This window comes from Sebastes fasciatus, chromosome 13, assembly GCF_043250625.1.
Source record: "Sebastes fasciatus isolate fSebFas1 chromosome 13, fSebFas1.pri, whole genome shotgun sequence".
Taxonomy (NCBI): Eukaryota; Metazoa; Chordata; class Actinopteri; order Perciformes; family Sebastidae; genus Sebastes; species Sebastes fasciatus.
The window spans coordinates 8572879-8596256 of record NC_133807.1 but is presented as its reverse complement, the minus strand read 5'-3'; the positions used below and the strand labels follow the sequence as shown (position 1 = coordinate 8596256).

The 23378-nt window shown below is 39.5% G+C and overlaps 1 protein-coding gene across 1 annotated transcript; it reads left to right on the top strand.

Annotated features, from left to right (window-relative positions):
- The first annotated feature begins 3576 nt into the window (after positions 1-3576).
- emp2 (epithelial membrane protein 2) lies at positions 3577-23322 on the top strand. Its single transcript, XM_074655242.1, has 5 exons — positions 3577-3750; positions 18269-18559; positions 18658-18766; positions 18859-18999; positions 20197-23322. The coding sequence occupies exons 2-5, from the start codon at positions 18482-18484 to the stop codon at positions 20364-20366; spliced, it is 498 nt and encodes a 165-aa protein (XP_074511343.1). The 5' UTR covers positions 3577-3750; positions 18269-18481; the 3' UTR covers positions 20367-23322.
- Positions 23323-23378: the final 56 nt, after the last annotated feature.

Sequence of the window (23378 nt, the reverse complement as noted above, 5' to 3'; positions counted from 1 at the left end):
GCTAACTAGCTCACACTACGAGAGATGAAGCTTGTTAGCACTGATTCCACTGATGTATAAAGGGAACTGCACAGCCTTCGAATTAGCTTCAAAGCCTGGCTCACTTCCTGGGGGACTGATTCCCACCAAGCCCCCAGGAAGAGCCTTGATGCCAATTTTCGTTGGTGGTGCTACAACTTCCGTGTCCGTCACGTGATGCCATCGGGCCCAAAAATACTTTTTCCCAAAGACTTGCATTGGGAAAGAGACGCCTGTAACTAATACTTCTTTTTGAGGTAAATTAACTTCCCAGTATGAACACTTGACCAGCCTTTATTGAAATCATTAGGTCCTAAAAGTTGTAAAATGCACTAATAGCCGAATCCAGAGTTATTTCTCTTCCTCCGGTCATGTGAATGAGCCTGGACTGAGGACTGGGAGGCAGAGTTAAAGGAAACGCTACTGCGCCTGCTCTATGGGCCCAATGGGTGCGGATGATCTCCGGATGATCCAGGTAATTTTATACTCAGAAGTGGAGCTTTTTTGACTTCATGCGCCACTGAGCAACTTTCCTATAAAAATGAGCGATGCCCCGCCTCCAGCGCTGTATCCCGTTCTCTTTATACATCCATGATTCCCTATAGGCGTTACTTTCTGTGGATGTTATTTCAACGCTTAATGAGTCATCAGAAGCTCTCACACGCGGTGTTTGTCCCACATAAGTTTGACTTGAATCAGCATATCTCTATATGCTTTTAATGTCACATCAAAGGGCCAACTCCCTCTGACTGGCCAATGTCTTACAGTCTACTAATCAGTGCTATGCACAGAATTTAATCAATTGTAGCACAAGGTCACATTTATTTAAGATGTAAAGATTTAGAGTCAAACTTGTTTCATCAGGCTGGATAGATGGATTCCCATTTATTCCAGCAGTGATGGCAGTCCCGTGTCATGGCCAAAGAATTATGTGCTGCATAACAAGCCTTGACAATGCCCTCTTCAGTACCCCGTGCCTGTCCCAACTAACTGTCTCCTTATGACCTGACAAAACAATCCCATCATCGGACCACCGAGCACATGCAGGGGACAAAGAAATATCCTGACGTCCTGAGATCTGAATGTAAACTTAATCAAGTATAATAAAACGGATCGCAGCAAATATTTGCATGTTGGATAATTGTTGAGGTGAAGTGTTGATTTTTCAGCTATCAATTATTTGCAAATGGAAAGTCTCGATGGGAGAGTTGTTTGTCGACTCAGCCCCAGAGCTGATATGCCTTTAGTGATGGGTGTGGCATTGTATAAACACGTACAGGCCTTGTACACCTTCGGCTGTAAATTAATATTAATGTCTCTTAACTAGACTATTCTTCTTCTATTTGTCGTCACCATGGTGACAGGCTGATTTTGTTACCTTTGGACAGAGACAGACTGTTTTCCCTGTTTCCAGGTTTTTTAATGGGTTTTTGGGTTAGATGCCTGAAATAAGGTCTGTGGTTAACACAAGCTTCAAAGATTTGAATGTTTTGTTCTATGATATACAGTATAATACGTCAGTAAATATCCCACTAGTGAATTTTGAAGGTTTTACATGTCTTAAAGAAAGGTAGTTGCTAACAAGTGACTAAATGAGACTACTAAACGTTGTCACGTTTCCTTGTCCACCTTTACAGCCTCGTTGTTCATACTCATGTTCATGCAACCGCGGTGTAGTTCGTTTATAGCCTAACGTTAGCTTTTTACTTCTGGTGATTGCATTTAAAATATCATAAAAGTGGTGTTCATTTGTGGAGATTATCTTGCTAAACAAAACGCGTAAATATCATAAACGATTGTTTGCCACAGAGCTTATTTTCTGCAATAATCTAAAACGCAATGGAAAAATCCCATCGGCTTTTTGTCGAGAGAACCAGGGCGATGCTAGCTTCCTGGTTGGACTACAAAAATACATCATCCCTGCACCACTCTATTAATGTAGGCTATTTCCCCAAATATTAAACTATTCCTTTAACCACCTCAAGCATTGCAGAACAACTTAAAAAAACAAAACCACATGAATCGCATAGACTTGCGTATGAAAAATGCAAAACTGTGACAACTCAAAGAGGTCAAATGATGGGACAGAAAGCATGAGGATTGGGGTCGTTGTCACACACTTCAATAAGCTACTCTATCAAAAAGTGAGCACAACTACAAGCCAAGTATACCTTTCTGTAGGCCTAGAAGGCAAGAATACATAATTTTCTTAAATATATCTCGATCAAAAGATTAAGTACAACTAGGCCTATAAGCCAAGTATATTTACTCTTTTCTGTATACTTGTCAGTATAAGCCAAGTATACTTATGTATACTTTTGTTAAGTATATCTCTGACAAGTACATAAAAAAAGTAAACTGAATGTATACTCTCTTATTTTAAGTTTAAAAGAAGTATACTACTAGCACACTTGAATACATTTTCTTTTTGGTAAGGGTCTGGAGAATATGTTCTTGTGCTTCATAAGAATGACAGAAAAGACCGTAAAAGAAATGAAGTGCAACAGCTGGTGTGGCTTGAGAGGACAGAGGGTATAGAACTCAATCTAAGAAGTGCTGTGTCTTACATTTCTGTTAGCAGTTGAGGAAAAAAGGAACCGTTTTAATTATAATGAGCTGAGATAGCCAGCCAAGAAAAGAGTGAAACACAAATGTTATCAAGAGATCGACCTCTCAGTGCTGCCAACCCTGCTCTGGAAGGTGTGGTGCAGAAAAATAAAAAAGGAGCATTCCCAGGTGACTAATAGAGAAATAGAGAAGGCAGGGGGTTATACAAACACAGGGAAATGTGGAAAAAGGGGGAATATTATTCATGCAATTAGGAGATTTCTGTGCAAAACATCCCATTCACCCTCCTTTTCACCGCTCCATTCCTCTTTTAACCACATTTCCCCTCACTATTCTTTCCAAAACCTTCATTCCTTCCTCTCCTTGACTTTTCATCCCCTTTTATCCTTTTAATTTCCTTTTGTCTCTTTCCTCTCTGTCTGACCTCTGCCGTTTGTTTTCTTTTCTCCAGTTCAGCCTGTGTCTGCCATGTGAGGAAACTTTCAAAAACTTCCTCTCTGACTGACTGCAGCCATAATAATTTTTTTATTGTCACTTTTCCCGCCTAGCCCTAAACTTGTCACCAATCCGTTCAAGTGTCACTGCCACACACAAAACACACGCACAAACACACGCAAGGCAAGGCAAGGCAAGTTTATTTATATAGCACATTTCATACACAAAGGCAATTCAAAGTGCTTTACATATATACAAGCAAGATAGAAGAGCACAAAGTGCATAAGATAAAAACGAAAAAAAAAATATAAAAGTATAAGTTAAAAGAAAGAAATGAAAACACACAGGCACACGCGCACACACACACACACACACGCACGCGCGCGCACACACACACACACACACACACACACACACACACACACACACACACATACACACACCTCCCAGCATATTAAATCCCTATAACCACACCCAGCTCCAGCCCTCGAGCCCGCCCACGCGCGCTCACGACAGCCGGTCCAGAGAGAACGTGCGCCTCTAACTTTTTTTTTTGGGGACTATACCAGTGAGATCTCCAGCTGCCGTTTTGTCACGTTTGGAGGCTGTTTTCCTGCAATATATATATTTTTTCCAATTTATTATCCCTTAACTTTCCAATTTTCACAGAGACACACAGTCACATCTGGAACTCCACACAGCTGTGCTGTCCTTCTCCTTCCAAACTCGGTAAGTAAACTTATATTTTTTTAAGTTTTGCATGTTGTTTGAATGCTGCACTGAACTTTCTCTATGTGGATTCAGGTCCCATTCAAATCCAATGTGGCTGCGAAATGCCCTCTTTAATATACCAATGACATTATTATATTGACTAAGTGTCTTTCTGGTGAGTTTTTAGCTTAACTGTCCTTATTTTACTGCTGTGGAATATTTGAAGATGCTGTAATAGCATTAAATATTCTTAATATAATGGTGCTCTGTCTGGATATGTGTATAGTAGGCTGTGTCTTTAAAAATGAGGACAGGTTTATTTCGTTTTTCTTTTTTAAAGAGCCTTTTCTGTCGTGTTTTCCCCCATTTTTACTCACATCATAACTCCACTGCTGAGTGGCTCCAACTTTCAGACATTGGGAATGAAAGGGGCGTTGTCAGCCATCAATGTGTGCGTGTGTGTGTGTGTGTGTGTGTGTGTGTTAAATGTAGCTTATCTGTCTGTCTCAGTGCTGAATGTGAATGAATGTTTAGTGTATTGCCAGGGAAGATAAACTGCTAATTTTTCAACGGAAACAAGAAAATGCGTGTGTCTGACTCAAAGTCTATCTGTAGGCTGTTATACATTAGACTTTTCACTAAATTTATGGTAGGCCTAACCATATGTTAATGCTAAATTTCTATATAACTTAATTAAACTTTGACTTTATGATACAGTTGAATTGAACTGACACCGATTTAAAATCTATTCAGGTCCCATGTAAGTATAGCCTACTTTATTTGCTCTATAAAGCTGAATACCGCTGCCCCTGTTGCATTGTTGACTAATTTGCATATTGATGAGGCCATTTGACTTCTCCCCTCATGGTGGGCGCCCTCTTGTGGTTGAGAACAAAACAACTCGGTCCAGGTTTTCCATGGTTAGAGGAGGTTTTTCAGACCGGGCTGCAGAAATCGAGACTCAGGCAATGTTTGCATGATGGAGGATGCCGTCTGAGGAAAGCCCTGCCATTATGGCAATGGTCTGCAGATTCAATTTAATATGGGAAAGCACCTGGATCAACTGCTATCAGGCCATTAAAAAGGCGTTATCAGTTGCTATAAGCACCATAGATGTGGGGGTCATTCGGGGCCTGGTATGCCTGCTACGTTGTAAAAGTGAAAGTGAAACGTAAAAGCAACACATTCTAACATGTTGTAAAACTGAATGGAACGTTATGTTTTGAACACAAATAAAAAAGGCTTCTTTAAGTTTTGGCACCAAAAAACAGTTAGGTTTAGGCATTAAAACTACAACTTGTTTAGGTTTATTAAAAAAAAGAAGTTAGACTTAGGCAATAAAGCTACAACTTTTTTAGGTTTAGACAGCAAAACTACAACTTTTTAGGTTTAGGTGAAAAAATTGTTAAGTTTAAGCAACATAATTACAACTTATTTAGGTTTAGGCAATAAAACTACAACTTCTTTAAGTTTAGGGGAAAAAAACAGCTAGGTTTAGGCAATAAAACTACAACTTCTTTAGGTTTAGGCAAAAAAACTACAACTTCTTTAGGTTTAGGCAAAAAAAATTAACTACGAACACAAAGACAACTACATATTGTTGGTTTCACATGGGATGCAAACCACAGTCTTCTGGGTGAAAATCTTGTGTTTTGTGTCCCCTTCATCGTCCCCAACCTCCACCCGCTATGGAGTTTCACACTATCTATACTACAGCGCCTGACTTCCGCTTCTGCTCCTGTCATAATTACTCTGGTAGCTGTTGCGCTGTTTTATACCTTCTTTGGGTGATCTGTCATGTGAATAGATGATAAAACCTACTAGTGGGTGTAGTAGGCCCCTATTGACCCACATCTATGGGGCTTATAGCGACTAATAACACCTATTTAACAGCCTGACAACAGTCTAATCGGCTGGGGAAGGTTACAGATATGTCTCAATCTATTGGAAACTAATCCCCCCTGTTGACAATCAGTTATAAACTGTTGCATGCAATACATGGGTAAAAAATAGAAGGGAGATTATGAAATCTGAATTTGGACCCGTTCAAGTTGCTCTAGAAGCCTTTCTCTGTAGGCTGAACATGAACTCCAACAGGCATTTCACACATGTTGTTCTTGTGATGCTGGTGGTCTAGATCTGCTCTAAATGTCAAAGGTCAATACAATTTCATTTTATAAAATGTCTTAATAATAGTGCAGACCATTTCTTCTTCTCTTCTCTTCTCTTCTCTTCTCTTCTCTTCTCTTCTCTTCTCTTCTCTTCTCTTCTCTTCTCTTCTCTTCTCTTCTCTTCTCTTCTCTTCTCTTCAAGCTTTTAATTTAGCTTAATGAGCCCTACAGTCATCAAACATGCAAATGTGTGAAGTTGTGTTAAAGAACCACAAATTAACTTAGATGTGATGTGACACAAGGCCTGAACGTGTTAGTGTTAATTTGAAAGTATTTTCAGTCACACTGAATGCAGCGGGAGGAGAGAGGTGTGTGATATTTGATAGGAGGATAGGATTAGTCGGGGGGGGGGTGAGGTTTTAAAAGGTGCTGACAGATGAAAACTATCAGGGAACAAGTGTGAAGTGACGGAGAGTAGAATAGAATAAAGGAAGAGAATGGGAGGGATGATAAACGGATGAGGATGGATGTCTCTTTTTTACCTCTCTATCAGGTGTTCCCAACTTCTCTCTGCCATGTGGGAGTCATTACTCAGCGCTGTCACTTTAGGAATGTGTGTGAAAACGTACACATACACAGACACACACAGACACACACAGACACACACACACACACACACACACACACACACACACACACACACACACACACACACACACACACACACACACACACACACACACACACACACACACACACACACCTAACAAACCATGTTACTGTCCAACATGAAAGAATTCCTGCGTCAGAGGGAAGTCTTTAAACCCAGCAGGAAAACAGTTGGGTGCATGTGTGTCTGTGTGTGTGTGGATTTGTCAATTTGTTAGGTTCCTGATTCCTGAAGGAGGCATTACACACACACACACACACACACACACACACACCGAACTCCTTTGCAACAGTGTAGGCTTCATTGTGCAAAACAATGATTTTCCATTCTCTCCTTGCATTCAACAAAACTCAACATAGCTCAAATATTTATTTCAAAGCCTCAAAGCAGCCGGTGTTTAATAACTTTATGTGAATAATGCAGATGGACTGATAGATTTTGGGGTTATGGTAAGTTCCGGGAAATGTCAAGTTATTAGGCTTGTGTTGCCACTAATAAAACAGTCTCATGACCATTATGAAAAAATCAGTTTGAAACGACAGTGTTGTTGTCTATTTGGGCTGTGAATGCATCATTTGTAGGCACCTATGATCCATTTTCCACATGTTGAATTTCAATTTAAAATGCACACTACCCCTTTTAGAAACAAAAGTCAACTCTTGTCTTATTTAGAGTGTGGATAGTGAGAAATAAAGTGACAGTGTTGCATGAGGATGTGAAAATCCTAATAAAATTGTCAGCTTTACAAGATGCTGTAGGCATTCTCACTCCTAACTCCTCCAATACCGCTGCTTGGTCAGTGCTCCTCGGCATCGGAGACCGACGCAACTGGGAACCCCTCTTGCGTTACTTTTGGATGTGTCAGGAACGGTGTGTCAATATACACTCATTACATGCACAGTGTCTTTTCAAAATAAACTTCCATTTTCACAGGAACTTAGGTTTAGGCAGCACAACCACTTTTAGGAAACAGTTATGGGTGACGTTACCTTCACGTGACTACCGAGTGACTAACTGCTCGCGTGACCCGCGGTTTTCAAATCCTTTGTCAGGCGGTCTTTTATTTATTTGATAAGCGTGATTCAATATTTCCATATAAATTTGGCCCAACACAACTCCATGGCTGGAAAACACAATTATGTTAGAATTGGATGATGATGACGAGGAGCTCCTGTGCCTAAAATGAATAAGGTTGTTGATGTGGGCTGCTCGTCTGAAACATGCCACCTCCCGGCTCTGATGTCCAATTAAACTTCCGCGGTGCCTGGTGAGTAATTGCATTTTTCAGGAGGTGTGCAACGCGGCCCTGCGGCACTCTACGAGCTTCGCGAACCATCTCTGCTCTGCGCAAGCTTTTCCACTGAAGTATACTGTACATTAGGCGTAATAATGCTGCGGGTAGGTTTAAATTGGAGTTAGTTGAAAATGTCGCATACAGTCGCTAAAGGGTTCCTCTGTGCATTTATTATCCAATGCCGAGGGGCAACTACTGATGGCGGTATTTGACGAGTTGGGAATGAGAACGGGTTGGGTTTTTCCGCAACCACCCTCATTGGGTGTGATTTCAGCATGACGAGCCTAATGTTTTTTTTTTCTCACCCAAACATTAACTGTTAGCATGTTAATTGCATTAGTATAAGAGCATGATACTGTTAGCATTAAGCTTGTAGCACAGCTTTGCATAAGTAGTCCGAAAAACTTAGACGGAAGAAGATAAGCCAGTTTGACTGGGATGTTGAAGATAAATGCTTGGTAACAACAACAGCTGCGTGTCTGCCCTTATGAAAAAGTAGGATACTTCAATTTTATTTTATCAAGTAAACTGATGTAAAGTTCAAGTGTATTACCCAACTATACTTTATGTAGTAAGCATACTGATATCAATATACTAGTAGTATACTATTAAGTGTACTACTTCAATACTTCTTGGGACTAAATTGGCCCACTTTTTAGTTTATAAAAGTATACTTTTAAGTGCACTTTAAGTGTAAGAATAGTAAACTTTAAGAACACAACTACATCTAAGTTGTATTTTGTACTGCAACTCTACTATGAAGTGAACTATACTACAAGTGAGCTTATAGCTATACTGTTAGTTTACTAGTTAAATACTTGTAGCTCACTTTTTAGTTTATGAAAGTACACTTTAAAGTATGCTCTCAGCGAACTACTAGTTTAATAGTTTTAACAGCAAGTATACTTACTTATAGCCAATGATTTATGCGTTACATAAAGAGACTTGCTCCTTTTTCTATTTGACTTGATGTTTTGTGATGAGATTAAAACAATAAATAAAATGAGTTTCTCTAGCATGCCTCCACGGTGAACGGAGAATGCAAAAACTGAGAAAATTCTTGATGAACTGAAGTCAATTCATATCAAAACATATGTTTGTAAACTCTCACACCCAAGCCAAGTATACTTAAACTTTTCTGTATACTTGTCAGTATAAGCCAAGTATACTAATTTTGTTAAGTATATCTTTCATAAGTACCTAAAAATGTAAACTGAAAGCATACTCTTATTTTAAGTTTAAAAGAAGTATACTAATAGCACACTTGAATAAACTTCATTTTGGTAAGGATGTTCAGGGGCTGGACGCTCTAAAAGACAAAGCCAGAGAGTCAACCTGAGCCTGAGATGGTCTAGCCTCACAGAAACCTAAACTATCGTGCATTTGAGATGTACTGGATTATCCATGGCTTATCCTCTAGTGACACTTCTAGTGAGCCAAATTGTCAAATATTTGGCTTATGGTAAGGATGTGCAAATAGCAAGGTCGGCATCTTTCATCCAGTTTTGCTCTTTGCTTCTCAAGGATGCTTTAGGCCCTTTTCACAGCAGCTGTTTTGACACGTCATAGCAGCCATTCCAGTCAGCACGCATGCACAATAACAGCCAGAGCCCTGTTCCACCTTAATTGAACAGGATACGGGCCCATAATTAATGTTAATAATTACACCTGTGTTTATCCTGCAATGACATGTCAAAATGGTTGCTGTGAAAAGGCCCTATTGTCTCAGAGTGCACAGGCAGCCACAAACCAGGTTTGTAAGAGCTCTTGTAAATCCATAATGTGAAGGATTATAGCTGTCACACTGGGCAATCTGGTTATAATTATAATTCTGTACTTGTTTCACTGTCACATAGATGACTCCTTATACTGTACATCTTAAAACCAAACTGTGTGCGTAGCCTACATGTGTGCCTGTTGGTGTCTACTGGTTTCACTGTGCTCTTCCTAAACTTTGTTTGGTCACTGGCTTCACTCCAGGGAAGATTCGCCTGTTTTCTCTAAAAATAAGCCTTAGCTTGGCTATTGTTGTTGTGTACACACACACAAACACACACTAGGTTGTTGAACCTGTGGGAAACAATGCAAAAATGAGCACAAAGGTTCATGCTTGACTTTGGAAATTCAGTCTTAACTCGAGGTGCACTTGCTGTCCTCTTTTCCAGGGCTTTCAGCCGCACGTCACCGTCATCATGAGTGGATGGTTTTCGTTCGTGTTTGCTCAGTGTCAACACGTGACACATCTGAAAACTACTACGCAAAGTATCTTGAAAAGGGATAGGTTTGACACTTTGCGCCGTTATGTCAAATTGTCGCTTTCATTGTTCCCTATAGAACAGTTTGTTGCTCATGGTGCCTTCAAATGGGGTTTACCGTGTTCACGAGAAGAGTCTATATGAACGCCCCCCTCTTGTTGTATTCACGACCTCGTGAGTGGAAGGTTTCTGAAAGCTCAGAGTTTACGAGTTGTGACTTGTTTGTTGACGTTGTCAGAAATGGCGGAGGCCTTGGAAGTAAATTTTTCGGTTCATAATAAGTGAATTTATTGTAATTGTAGTATTATATTGCTTTTCTTCGTAATTTTATAATATCTGAGGAAAATGTTGATATTCCCAACGGCCTCATCTTTGTCCTCTGTCATTGTGCCTTTGCATTTCCTGCATTATGTTACTAACTTGCTAGCTTGCTAAATTGTTAGCCTCTGTGGCTTCTAGACAGAAACAGTAATAGTGCCATTGCTTAGCATAACGTGTACAGGACTTCCCATGTTGTAAACACGACCTCACAAGTTTCATTCGAAGGCACCATAACAGAGATTTGATCCCATTTGCAAAGAGCGCTCAAACTCAACCTATAAAAGAATTATAAAAATGGTCTGTTTTGTTAGATTTTAGTTTTCCCAGCTGTTTGACCTTGCATTAGTTTAAACTGGTTTGATGAATATAACATAAGAGCTCATGAGAAACAAAGTGAGGCACTCCAGACGAAGCATCCCCTGTTCGTGGAATCCCAACAAGTATTCCAGACTGAGGGTTTAGAGGAGGAAATGTTGCATATTGAGTCTCAACTGTACGACCTCATAAGGGGCCAGAGGGCTCCACTGGAAGCCTTCTTGCCTTTTCTCTTCCTCAATCAGTTTTTCCATGGCTAAAGACAGAAAGAGAGACATTCAGAGAAAGAGAGAGTGGGACAGTGAGAGAGACGGGGGAGTGAGAGTCAGAGGCCCAGTTAAGTCTGTGGCTTTGTGTTTTATGAAAAGAGTAAAAAAAGGACATTAAAAGTCAGCATTTTCCACCACGCAAGGGAATCAGTCAGCACACACACACATACACACACTTACACTCTTGCACCGAGTCCCCCAGCCTCCTATTATAAGGCTGAGTGGAGAGGAGGAATGGCAGCTTGTTTGTCAGTGTCAGCCGAGGTGGCTGGAGTCTGACAGAATCTATCAGCCTTACCTACGTGATCACACAAAACTACAGCATTGTTATCTTTCTTCTTTTTGTATCTACTTAGCGATGTGACAGTTTCTGAAAGTTAAACATGAAGGACGACTGTGACATCAAGAACAAACAAAACATAGAATAAGATGCGTACAGTAAAGTGACATGACGTGGCGTCTGTGTCCCAAATTGTTTTGGAGTTATTTTGAAGTTACGTTTGTGACGGGTTTTTCATACATATGTTATGTTGTTTACGTACGTGTTTTACTAGTTTATGTACCTATTTTAAGCCCAACCATGATGTTTTTCTTAAACCTAACTAAGTGGTTTTGTTGCATAAACATAACCGCAAATGTTTCACAGTAACAACATGGCGTTAAATGACATGTGAAAAGACGTTTCCTAAAATGCGTTCCTAAAATGCATTACCATGCTATTTATACGCCTTCCCATGAGATCAGGTTGAGTGTAAAAGCTGCTGCTGCGGATAAAAAACACTGCTTCGGTTTTGGTGTCTTTCTTTTATCTTAGTAAACCAGATAGAAATCCGCTTTTTATAGCTCTAAAAACATTGTAGTGAAAAATAATAGTTAGCAGGTTTCTTTTCCTATGACAGCAGTAGACTCTGCTTTGGTTAGACATCAGTGCATCATAATCAAATGACTTTATTAATGATCTGAGTGATGTATGGTGAATATAGGATTATCTTTAACTTGGATGATGAGGACTGTTATTCACTTGTTCTGCTGATTGACGCACCACAGCTGAGGGAAGCACCCTCAGTGTGTGCATATGTCTATTACGATAGATAAGGCATGAAATAGCTGTGTTATGCATACCAGACTAGCAGGGATATGTGCTCTGTGTGTGTGTGTATGCAGCTGTTGCCTGGTGTCAGAGGTGAGTATCAGTGCTTTCACACTTTACTATCAGCGCTGAGTGAAACCTCTGCAACGCAACACCGTTCCCAAGCACCCCTGGGGAATACAGGGCTCCACATTTAGGTTAATGTTTGTGTGTGTGCTTTTGTTGAAAGTGTGCGTGTGTGTGTTAAATGGCGGCGAGAAAGAGTGTATCACTATTATGAACAGGTTTTAGGCAGTAATGGAGTAATGTTTGGTTATTATTATGTTGCAGTTTATGTTTGCTCAATAAAATCAAAGGAATGGACAAAGGGATGGTTCATCATCCACCCATATACAAAGTTAACTTTGTTCTCATTTTTGTCACCTTAGAGAGAGAGAAATGATAAGAAATGACAATAATAAATCAGCATAATTGTAGTTTTTGGATAATTACCCTTGTATATCATCATTACAAGTTGCATTTACGTAAAACATCTTTATTACCGCCAACTTCTGATAAATTATTCGCTCCAAACCAGTTGATGGAAACGCATCTGATTCGCATTTCATTTATTTTCAAAACTTTTCTTAAAATTCGCTTTGGAAACATGACTACAGTTTGGACAATCAAAGCAGCAAATCTCTAAATACAAACACAGACAAAGGGTCATGTATACATCATTTAAACAAGCGGTACAGACTGTGTCTGCTCTGTCAGTCATCGCCAGGCTTCTATGTCTGTGGTCTACATAGTTTGAATGAACTTTTATCATCTGAACTGCGTCTTCGAGTCTCTTATTTTTGTGAGTTTCTTGGCAGGCTATATATTTGCGGTTTTGTGTAGTTTATATGTATGTGTGTACATCAGAGTCTGTGTGTGTGTGTGTGTGTGTGTGCGTTTACGCTCTTGTTTTTGTTTTCCTCGCTTCCCTCCATTTCCCTCCAATGGGCTTCCCTTCTTTCCCTCTCTGTCTCCTCCCTCGCTCCTCCCTTTATCTCCACTGAGAGGAGAAAGCAGCTGCAGATGGAATCAGATCTAGCTCTGTGGATGTGTGTGTGTACATGTCTAGGAGATTATTTACTGCTCCAAAGAATGTTCCTGCAGGTCAGATTAGACTCAAATACCAGAGAGATGCTCTGCAACGGATACAGGGAATTAAATTGTTGGTTTTTACTTTGGCTTGCCTGTGCTTTCCATTTCTGTTCTTCTCAGTCTAAACTAGCTTTGTTCTATAAGGTCAAACCTAAAGTCTGATTGCCCCCCCTAGAGACACGGCGATTATAAAATGTTATAATAGGCCACTTTTCTGGGAATTTATAGAGCTCTGAAGCTGCAAAAGTCAGACCTCCAGCATGCCGTCGCCAATCCTAAAAATAAGGGTGCGTCTCACATTTCCCTCCAGTGTGACCTGCTGTCACTAACACACACCATTATACTTAAGCTCACACACATCCTTTACGAAATGTAGAAAATGTAGATGTTAAAATGTACAGCTGTATATGTTTTGTGTATGAATCAAGGCCTGACATGATAACTCATTTTGTTGGACGATATATTGTCCCAGAAATAATTGCGGTAGATGATATTAATATCATTTAAGACCATTTTATGATTCTGATTTAAAACAATAATGCACGTACACCCTTTCAAAGAGCAAATAACTTTTAGTTCTTGATAATATTCAGACATTGGAATGTGAAGACATTTTGAAATATCCTAAATAAATAACCACACAACCAAGATAATAAATAAACTAGACTTGTGGGCTCTGTTAACAAATATTGCATCATATTAAATATAAATATTATAATTTAGAGAGGCATTCAATTCAGCAAAAATGTCAGCAAAAACGGTCTAGGTGATGTCCATATATCGTACGATAAGTTTATAACGTAAAAATTATAAAGTTCATGTCCATATGATAAGTTGATAATGTAAAAATGATTGATGTCATTCCTGTATATTGTACAATTAAGTCGACAACGTAAAAATTATCAAGGTCACGTCCATATATTGTGGGATAAGTCTTTAAAATAATTATCTTGACAGGCCTATATGTAACATACAATATCGTCTCTGGAGCTCTAAACTATATACAAACCATGCACCTTAATGCTGTCTTGCTGCACATTGTGGATGTTAAACACATATTTCATCCACATCAAATGCAGGTTTGCACATGCTCAATTTCAGTTCCACTTGTGTGATATTCATATTTTTCCTCACAAGGTTAAGGTGCAAATTAAAGTGTGTGTTGCCAGGTTATTGAGCATTAGGATCAGGAGGCCAGAAAAAACAGTTGCTGTTTACATTCCTGTCCAAACCCTAAACCCCTTCAAAGTGTATAGCTTACTTTTGATGTTTCCTCACCTCCTTCTTTACTATTTCCCCCCTTTCCCGCCCTCTTCCCCCCAACTCAGACAGGGGCCTATATCCTCTGGCACACCCCAAAGCCACATGCTCACACACACAAACTGTGGCCTGCTTCCTGTCGGCGGGGAGAGGCTGTTTTTACTGCGACTCCATTTTGGCGGAGAGGGCTAATTCCTCTGCTGTCTGGCTCCATGTGTATGTGTGTGTGTGTGTGTGTGCGCACGTGCACTCACATGTGCTTTTAAACATGTTTGTGTCTCTGCCTGCTCAGCTTCTGAATGCCTTTGGTGGGAGTTTAGGCAGTTAATGGGATCAAACTCATATGTCAGTAATTGTATGCAGTACATTATCCCCACGGGGTAGTTAGGCTGAGTTTAATGTGTACAGTGTACACAGAGAGCAGACTGCAAGCGTAGTAGAGGTGAAGTCTTTACTCTGCATTCATGCGAAGTTGTAAAACAGCATGTAAAAGCGGTGCTGGAAAAGTTTTGTCGGAAAAATGATATTCTAGACTTCAGAATCTCATCCTATGTGGTTATTTGTGTCATTATGAATGTTAAACAGAATGATGCTGACGAAGCATTTTACATGCTGAGCAAAGCCCTTTCCTGGACAAACAAACTAATGGGTTTCTGGATGTATTTGGTGCTTTTGATGGCTTCCCCCTCCCCAAGACAATCCCTCGTAATATATGTGAACAAAAACAGGAAAGCAACACAAAAACAAACAACTGGATATCCCGACGGAAAGAGTAACATTAGCCTTTGTAGTCAATTTAGTTTCAGTTCAGATCAGAAAAGTGCACAAACAAAATCAAGGCCTTACTAGACGATCATATCTTAAGCGGAGGTACACTCACGCACACACACCCCTGTTGTGACTGTCAACAGTGTTGTCTGAAGCCATACACTTTAGACATTTGGTTTGTATTATAATGCTACAAACACCAAGGTCGGGCTGCAGAAAAACAAAGGAATAAGCCTTTGACCCAGAAACCTCTATAACCCGATGTAGTTACGAAATATCGCTATTTCACAATCGTCTATTTAAAGAAGATATGGATGTTACACTGTTTTGAAAACATGAGGTCTTTAGCTTTCAGAATATGTAACCCAATTGTATGTTGTTCAAATTATGTCTTATTACTAGGGCTGTCAATCATTTCAAATATTTATTCGCGATTCATTGCATGATTGTCCATAGTTAATCTCAATTAAGCGCACATTTTTTATCTGTTCAAAATGTACTTTAAAGGGAGATTTGTCAGGTGTTTAATACTCCTATCAACATGGGAGTGGGCAATTATGCTGCTGACCCCTTTGAAAATGCCCATGACCGTTTTTCCTTGCGAAAATTTAGCACAAGTTTGGAGGCTCCTTTGCAACAAGCAAGTATGACATGGTAGTGCATTCCTTAGGTTTTCTAGTTCAATGTGATAGCAGTATCTTCACTCTAGCTTTAAAACTGAGCCCGCTACAACCTCTGAAAGATCGATTGTGTTAATCACGTTATCACGTTAACTTTGATAGCCTTACTTATTACGAAGCATTTAAACAATAAAGTATATAAATATTGATCAATATTTGTTGTGATTATTACTATTTCAATGTTTTTGAGAGACTTAATTCATTTGTAACATGGCTATATGGAAATAAGTAGTTTTTTATAAGTAAAACTCCTAGTAAAGTCAACATCTAAACAATATACATGGCCAAAACATTGAGACCGCCTGAGTGCATCTTTATGAATCATAAATGTTGTATTTTAGTGTATTTCCATCACATTTATAGTTAAAGTTGTTTTCAAAGTCCAGGAGAAGACATTCATTTGCATCATTATCTATGGGATTTTTGGTTTTGATGGTGATATTTACTTTGAAATTTAGATTTTATACTCGGTGAGGATGGAAATCTTATTTTCTCCTTTATTTCATCTCCATTTTCTCTGGAATGGTAATATTGTTTAGTTTACTTACAATGGATTCATATCCCTAAGATTCTTACCTTTTAAAGGAGACCAAATATATGCATATAGGCCTTATGGTTAAGGAGCTATTCCTGATTCATTTTGGATATGTTATTTTAGGCATCTTATTTTCCAAGGGATAGGGCTGCTGAGGCTTTGGTTCATTTACAGTGACCCTCTATAGCAGGGGTGCCCAATACGTCGATCGCGATCTACCGGTCGATCGCAAAGGTAGTGTGGGTAGAAAAAAAAAAAAAAAAAAAATTTTTTTTTTTTTTTTTTTAAATAGACGTCAGCCAACAAATTGCAACACTGTTTCACCTGAACTCATCTGGAGTGGAGGATGAGATTTTGACACTACAAGCTGACATTCAGCTTAAGTCCAGGGCTCATGGACAGTTCTGGAACTTACTCACAGAGGAAAAGTACCCCAACATGAGGAAATGTGCTACCTCCTTGACTGCATTATTCGGCTCCACTTATTTATGAGAGTCAACCTTTTCCCACATGAAGATTATTAAGTCCAAATACCGTTCCACCTTGACTGATGATCATTTGGAAGTGTGCTTGAGACTGGCTATCAGCAGCTACTGTCCGGACTATGCATCCCTGGCTGATTCCATTCAGTGCAAGTCATCAGAGTAAGGTAATGACAAAAAATGTACAGAGTTATATTGTACAATATGGGTTCATGCAGTTATGCAAGGTACACCAACATATATTGTACATATAAAGAATACTCAATATATTTATAAATAAATATATGTTTTGCATTTTTATAGTAGGTAGATCATTTTGACTTGGTCATTTTATAAGTAGCTCGCATGCTGAAAAAGTGTGGGCACTCCTGCTCTATAGCATCTTGATGCATTAGTATTCTTGGCACCATTGGATAGAATTGTCTGCTAATGCTGCTATGCTAACTTAGCATGTCATATTCTTGTCTACACTGACTGACAGAGCACAGACTGCCCATTTCAAGATGTAAACAGTCAACTCCTCGCTTCTATCAACAAGTCATAGTCAGGATTAAGGCCTTCAATCACTGCAGAGTAAACACCACACTCCCACATACTGTACTCACATACACACTCCCAAACACACGCATGGTTTGGCATACATACAGACACACGCTTCATCTCACATCTCAGCAGCATTTTCTCCAATTTGAGGGAAGACGTTTAGACTACAAACATTTCTCTGGCTGTTTCATTAACCCTGCATTCTTCACAGTTGTTTGGAAATGCTGTATTTTGGTAATCGGTTGCAGATGTAATAGTTGTCGTAAGTGCATATGAACTCTACTCGGATTGCCTTTACGCTATTTCCCTCTCCTCTCAGTTATTTTAAATTTGACATAATTAAATATTGAAGTCTGCATATATTTTGCATATTCAGCTGTCTTTTTAAACCATTCAGTGATGTGGGGGTCAGAGATACTGCAGCAAATATATTAAAACTGTACGAGGAAATAATGTGATCTATCTTATTCTTATCTTACACTTATAAAGTACATCAAATTGTGCGCAAAATCAATTCATAAAATAGCAGAGATTGAGTGACTTTTTCCTTTACTATCCTTTGCTTAAAACTTAAACGTGATTGCAGGAAAATCAAATTGGTAAATATGAATATGCTTTTCTGCAGTGTTTCATGAGTTGTGGGTATATACAGTAAAACATTTTTACAAACATTCAAGGCCAAGTACTGGTAATTAGGACCTCTGCAATAGTTTTATCTATGTGTTTGATGTATGCTGATGACACACAAGGGATTAATCTTCCCTGTATTTGTGTGTGTTATTAAAGTATTACATATATGTTGCTCCCAACAGATTCCTTTCATGTGAAGGACCTTGATCCACCCGCGACTATCAGCCTGCAATCCAGCCTGTGTGACAACCAGCATAAACACACCAGCAGGACTGTCATCCACCAAAAGCTGAAACGTACATTCTGCGCATTGAAAACCAGTGACAGTGACGACATACAGCTACTGAAGCAGCCTGTACGATATTTAACTGGCCTGACCAGACAGAGGAGCAGCCATGTTGATCATCTTAGCCTTCATCCTCCTCTTCCATCTGGCTGCAGCCATCCTCCTCTTTGTTGCAACCATTCACAATGTGAGTATATAAACCAAGAAAGACCGCACATTCGACACAGAGCAGGGTAGTACGGGACATTTTTTTCATCATTTTAACCATCATCCTCCCTGATGTAGGCGTGGTGGGTGGTGTCGCCAGCCGGACGTGAGGTGATCTACGCTGACCTGTGGTACTCCTGTAACTCCACCTGCTACCCTGTGGAGAACAGCCATACTGCTGATGCGGGTAAGACAGTGTGTAGCTATTTAGCCTATGTGTGTGTACTGTAAAGTGTTGTGTTTGTGTATGTAACACCTCCTCTCTCCTCTTTTCCCCAGCCTATCTGCAGGCCGTCCAGGCTACTATGATCCTGGCCACTATTTTATGTTGCGTCAGCTTCTTCGTCTTCATCCTTCAGCTCTTCAGGCTCCAACAGGGAGACAGATTCATTTTCACCGCTGTTATCGAGCTATTGGCCTGTAAGTGACACACACACACACACACGCACACACACGCACACACGCACGCACACACACACACACACACACACACACACACACACACACACACACACACACACACACACACACACACACACACACACACACACACACACACACACACACACACATACATTAAATGCAGTGTGCTTAAGTTGTTTTCACACTTGTTGCACACTTTTAGATCAGGACTATGTTGAGTCCCAGCCCAAGTGTTATGTACAATCTGTAATCTTTAACTTCTCTCGCATTGATGGGAAGATAGCAGAGCCTTTACTCTTATTGTCTCTCCTTGGAGTTATTCGGTATGTAGCATTTTGACTGAGAAATGTCATCGACTTACCAAAAGACTTGAAATCAAATATGTTGTTCACTTTATTGGCGTTGTCAACCAGGACAGATGCAACCCTGACAGCCAGTAAACAATGACAAAGTGCAGAAAGCTTCTCAACATTTGACACTCCACTAGCAAATGCTGCTTCATTATAATATACACTATTCATTTTAAGAAATTGCAGATCTAAAGCAATCTGATCTACCTTAGTGATGCACAGTCGGCCCTTTCAGATTGGAGCTGACTGTTCAAAGGCAATTGAGGGACAAAACCAGTTACCACAATTCCCAGTGTTGCTGCTAAGATAATCTAACTGGCTGCTGGCCCTATAGCCTTATATTTAACAGGCAGATATGAGAGTGGTATCAATGTTATCATCTAACTCCCAGCAAGAAAACAAATAAGTGTATTTCATCGAGTGTCTAGGGCTGTCCTTGACCAAAGAAATTCTTAGTCGACTAACACTTATACGATTTTGTCGACGAATCAATTAGTTGATTTAATCGTCAGATCTCTAAAACCGAGTTTCTCCACAAAGAATCACACAAAAGCACCACTTTAAATCTTGTCTTTTCCAGAAACGTGCTCATAAGGTTGTAGGAAATAAGTCATTCAGCATGAAAAAAAGCATAAAAAATGACTAATCAACTAAAGAAATCTTTGTCGAAATCAACCGATTAGTCGACTAATCGACAAAGAGGGGACTTAAAGTGTCAAACTATTCCTTAAAGTGGAACCAACAAGGCAGCAGGAGGATGATTGAATATTTCAGAGTCTGAAATTAAATTCTTTCTTTAACTATCAAGTGTAATAATTTCCGTTGTCCTCTCTCCTCCTCCCAGCTCTATGTGTGATGATCGCGGCGTCCATCTACACGGCTCAGAAGCAGAGCTTCCATGTGGCCAGTCTCCAGGACGGCTCCTACGGCTCCTCCTACATCCTGGCCTGGATCAGCTTCCCCATGACTCTCATCAGCGGCCTCATGTACCTGGTGCTCAGGAAGCGCAAATAGATGTGACGGGCCTGATGTCAAGCACAGGCATGCAGATATTCAAAAACAGGAACACTTGGACACATAAAGACATACACTTTGCCTCGACAAACATGCATTCTCTCTCTAACCCTTAGATTTTATAATAACATCGGAGAAAAGGAAATCCACCACAAATCCACAATACTTTCAGTGTCAGATTTAGAACCAGACACTTCACCAGTAAAGCGTTCAGCAGCACATTTTTGTCCACCTTAAAGCCCCAAATAGTTGCGCAGCTTTCTCCTTCCTGAATGTTCTCGCTGAATGTGGCAAAGATGCACCAGGACTCTCCAGACACCCAGTGTGTTCAATTGATGTTCACTTGATCTGTAGTTTGAAAAGTGTAATCATACTTTTGCCAGCTAGGTCAACTGTGCTGGATAGATTAATTTACATGAAGTTGAGGTCAAATCTACTCAATACAAATGCAGATCAGCAAATGCACCACCCATGCGCCTTGCTGCATAGAAACGTGCATTGCCACGTTTAGTGAGAACATGCCTTCACTAATCCTCTTCCTACTTTTTAGCCACTACACAGGACATGAGCACTGTTCCAACATACTGATTCGTCTCCTCCTCTTGTTTCATTGTGTCCTGGTTCCTACCAACTCCATTCATAGGAACCTGTCTGAAATATCTGGTCACGAAGGATAAAAGTCGAAGACAAGTGGGAAGATTTGTCTTACTGGGACACAGCCCCCGGACTTTCCAAAAGGGTCCATACTTTTTTTGTGAATCTATAGTCAACGGAATTTATTTTGTACATATTTGCTGTGTATGTATAGTTCAGGCAATTGCCATAAGCTTATTTCTAAGACTGAAATACTAAAACTATATATACAAAAAGAAAAAAAATAGAGAATCTTATGTTAACCATAGCATAGAAGTGTAGTGAGGCACTAGTTGAGGTATAATATGTAGGATTTTAATTCGTCGTTTGTATTCTTCTGTTACTGACTTGTGTTTTAATGGTGAAAGAGGAACCAATGATGTGCTGTGATATTCGGGATTTCAAATGACAACAACATGCAAACTTGAAATAAGAATGGACATTTATTTGTTATTATTGTGCTTTTTTTTTGTTCACAGCTTCACAGAAAAAACAATACAAAAAGCTATTTATTGTTTAAAACCACTGTTGTGTATTTTAGCATCATGTGACTGAGGATGTATGAAGTAATTAAGTCTTGCCATATGTTTTCCCTCTCTGTTCAGTTGGTCCCTTACTGAAACATCTCTAACACCCCTGTGCACATGTGTGCTCTGGGATTTAACAACAATAAATGTGTTACTGTACTGTACCTGCCACCCATTCCCAGAACTACTTCTAATTTCAGCTTTTTTGGAAATATGGAGATGATATTTTCCTCTATCTTAGTGTTAGTTTGGGGGCTTAACAGTTAAAGGTGCAGTGTGTAGGATTTGGCGCCATCTAGCGGTGAGGTGGCAGATTGCAACTAGCTTAAACTTCCCCCCTGTGTGCTAAGCGTGTAGTAGAACTACGGTGGCCAACGCCAATCGATTTGTATTTTCAGGTGATTATACACTAAAGAAAACACATTATATTGCATTTCTGCCAATAGATCCGTCTAAATGTTACACACTGTTCCTTTAAGGGACACCAGCGGTGTATTAATGCATGCAGCTTGGACTTGATGGATACTTCAGAGGTGCACTGGGTTGTTTTGTGATAGGAATATGTTCACATTTGGACCACAGAGCCTGGTGGTAACTTACTATCGCACCAATAATAAAGGTTCAGGGAAAAGAAATGGAAGTGAAGATTTTGCTCTGCTATCTCAAGATACTTGAAAATGATCAAAACAACATATCGAAGGCCAAGATTGTCATGTTTGTTGTTCATACGTTTTGTGAAGTTGTCATCTTAAGAGTGTTTAACTAAATAATAAGCCTCCTGTTTGCATGCAAGTTTTTGTCTTTCAGCAGATCCCTTTTTAACTTATGTTGAGATGAAAAGTAAGTCACTGCAGGCTGAAAAAGGAGATTTTTTTTGGGGGGGGGGGGGGGGGGGGAATGCAGTTTATTACAAATTATGTAAAGTTTGTATCTATTTGGTTTAGCTTTGGTGATTTCAGAAGAAATCTAAATGTATACTCTTGATTTGGAATTGGAAATGTTTTGGTTTATGGTTATGATCATTTTTCCTGTAGTCTATTTTATGTCAATGTAGATTTACTGTATGTTAGATAGTGTAGATCTTTACAAATACCCACAGCACCACAGTGACAAATGAGCATATGAGTTGTTGAAGCCAAACTGTATTTATGGGGATTTGTTTTTTTAAACATTTTTTAAATAGTTCTAATGCTTATGAAGTATTAATTCCACATTGATTGAGAATCTCATGTTGCTTTATAACGGGGACATGTTGAAATAGTCAATGTTTTAAGAACTTAAATTGGATTTGTTTTGGAAATTGGAAACATGTTTTGTTAGTTTTGACATCGGCTTGTTTCTGCTTGTTACAGGCTCCTTTGCTTCTATTATTTTAGGCAAATTAAATCACAACATGCTATTAGTAATTATGACATCTGTTGTAACATGAGTGGCTGCTTCTGTAATCTGTAAAATTTCACTGTGTTTTCATGTATTCACCACAAACTAAAATGTTGTCTGCTGTTGACACCCAGTGGACTGATAGAAAACTACACAATGTCTTCATGATAGTTTTATGGTTTCAGGCTACAGAATAGACTTCTACAAGCTACTGTCAAGCACTCCTGAAAAGAATGAACTTGTGTCATCTTGGTGAATCCTGCTGCTCTAATCTCTGAACGACAGAATGGGCAAATTTCCAACTGATTCAGGAACAAAGACTCATCTCCCCTGCCAAAATTTATAGGTGCTTATTTTTTTCTCCTGTTGTGCCAATCCGTCAGATGTAGATCTCAATAAATGTATTTTACAATGAATATTTGTTTTGTGTGTGTGCCAAATCTGTCATTGAGTAAGTATCCATCTACACACA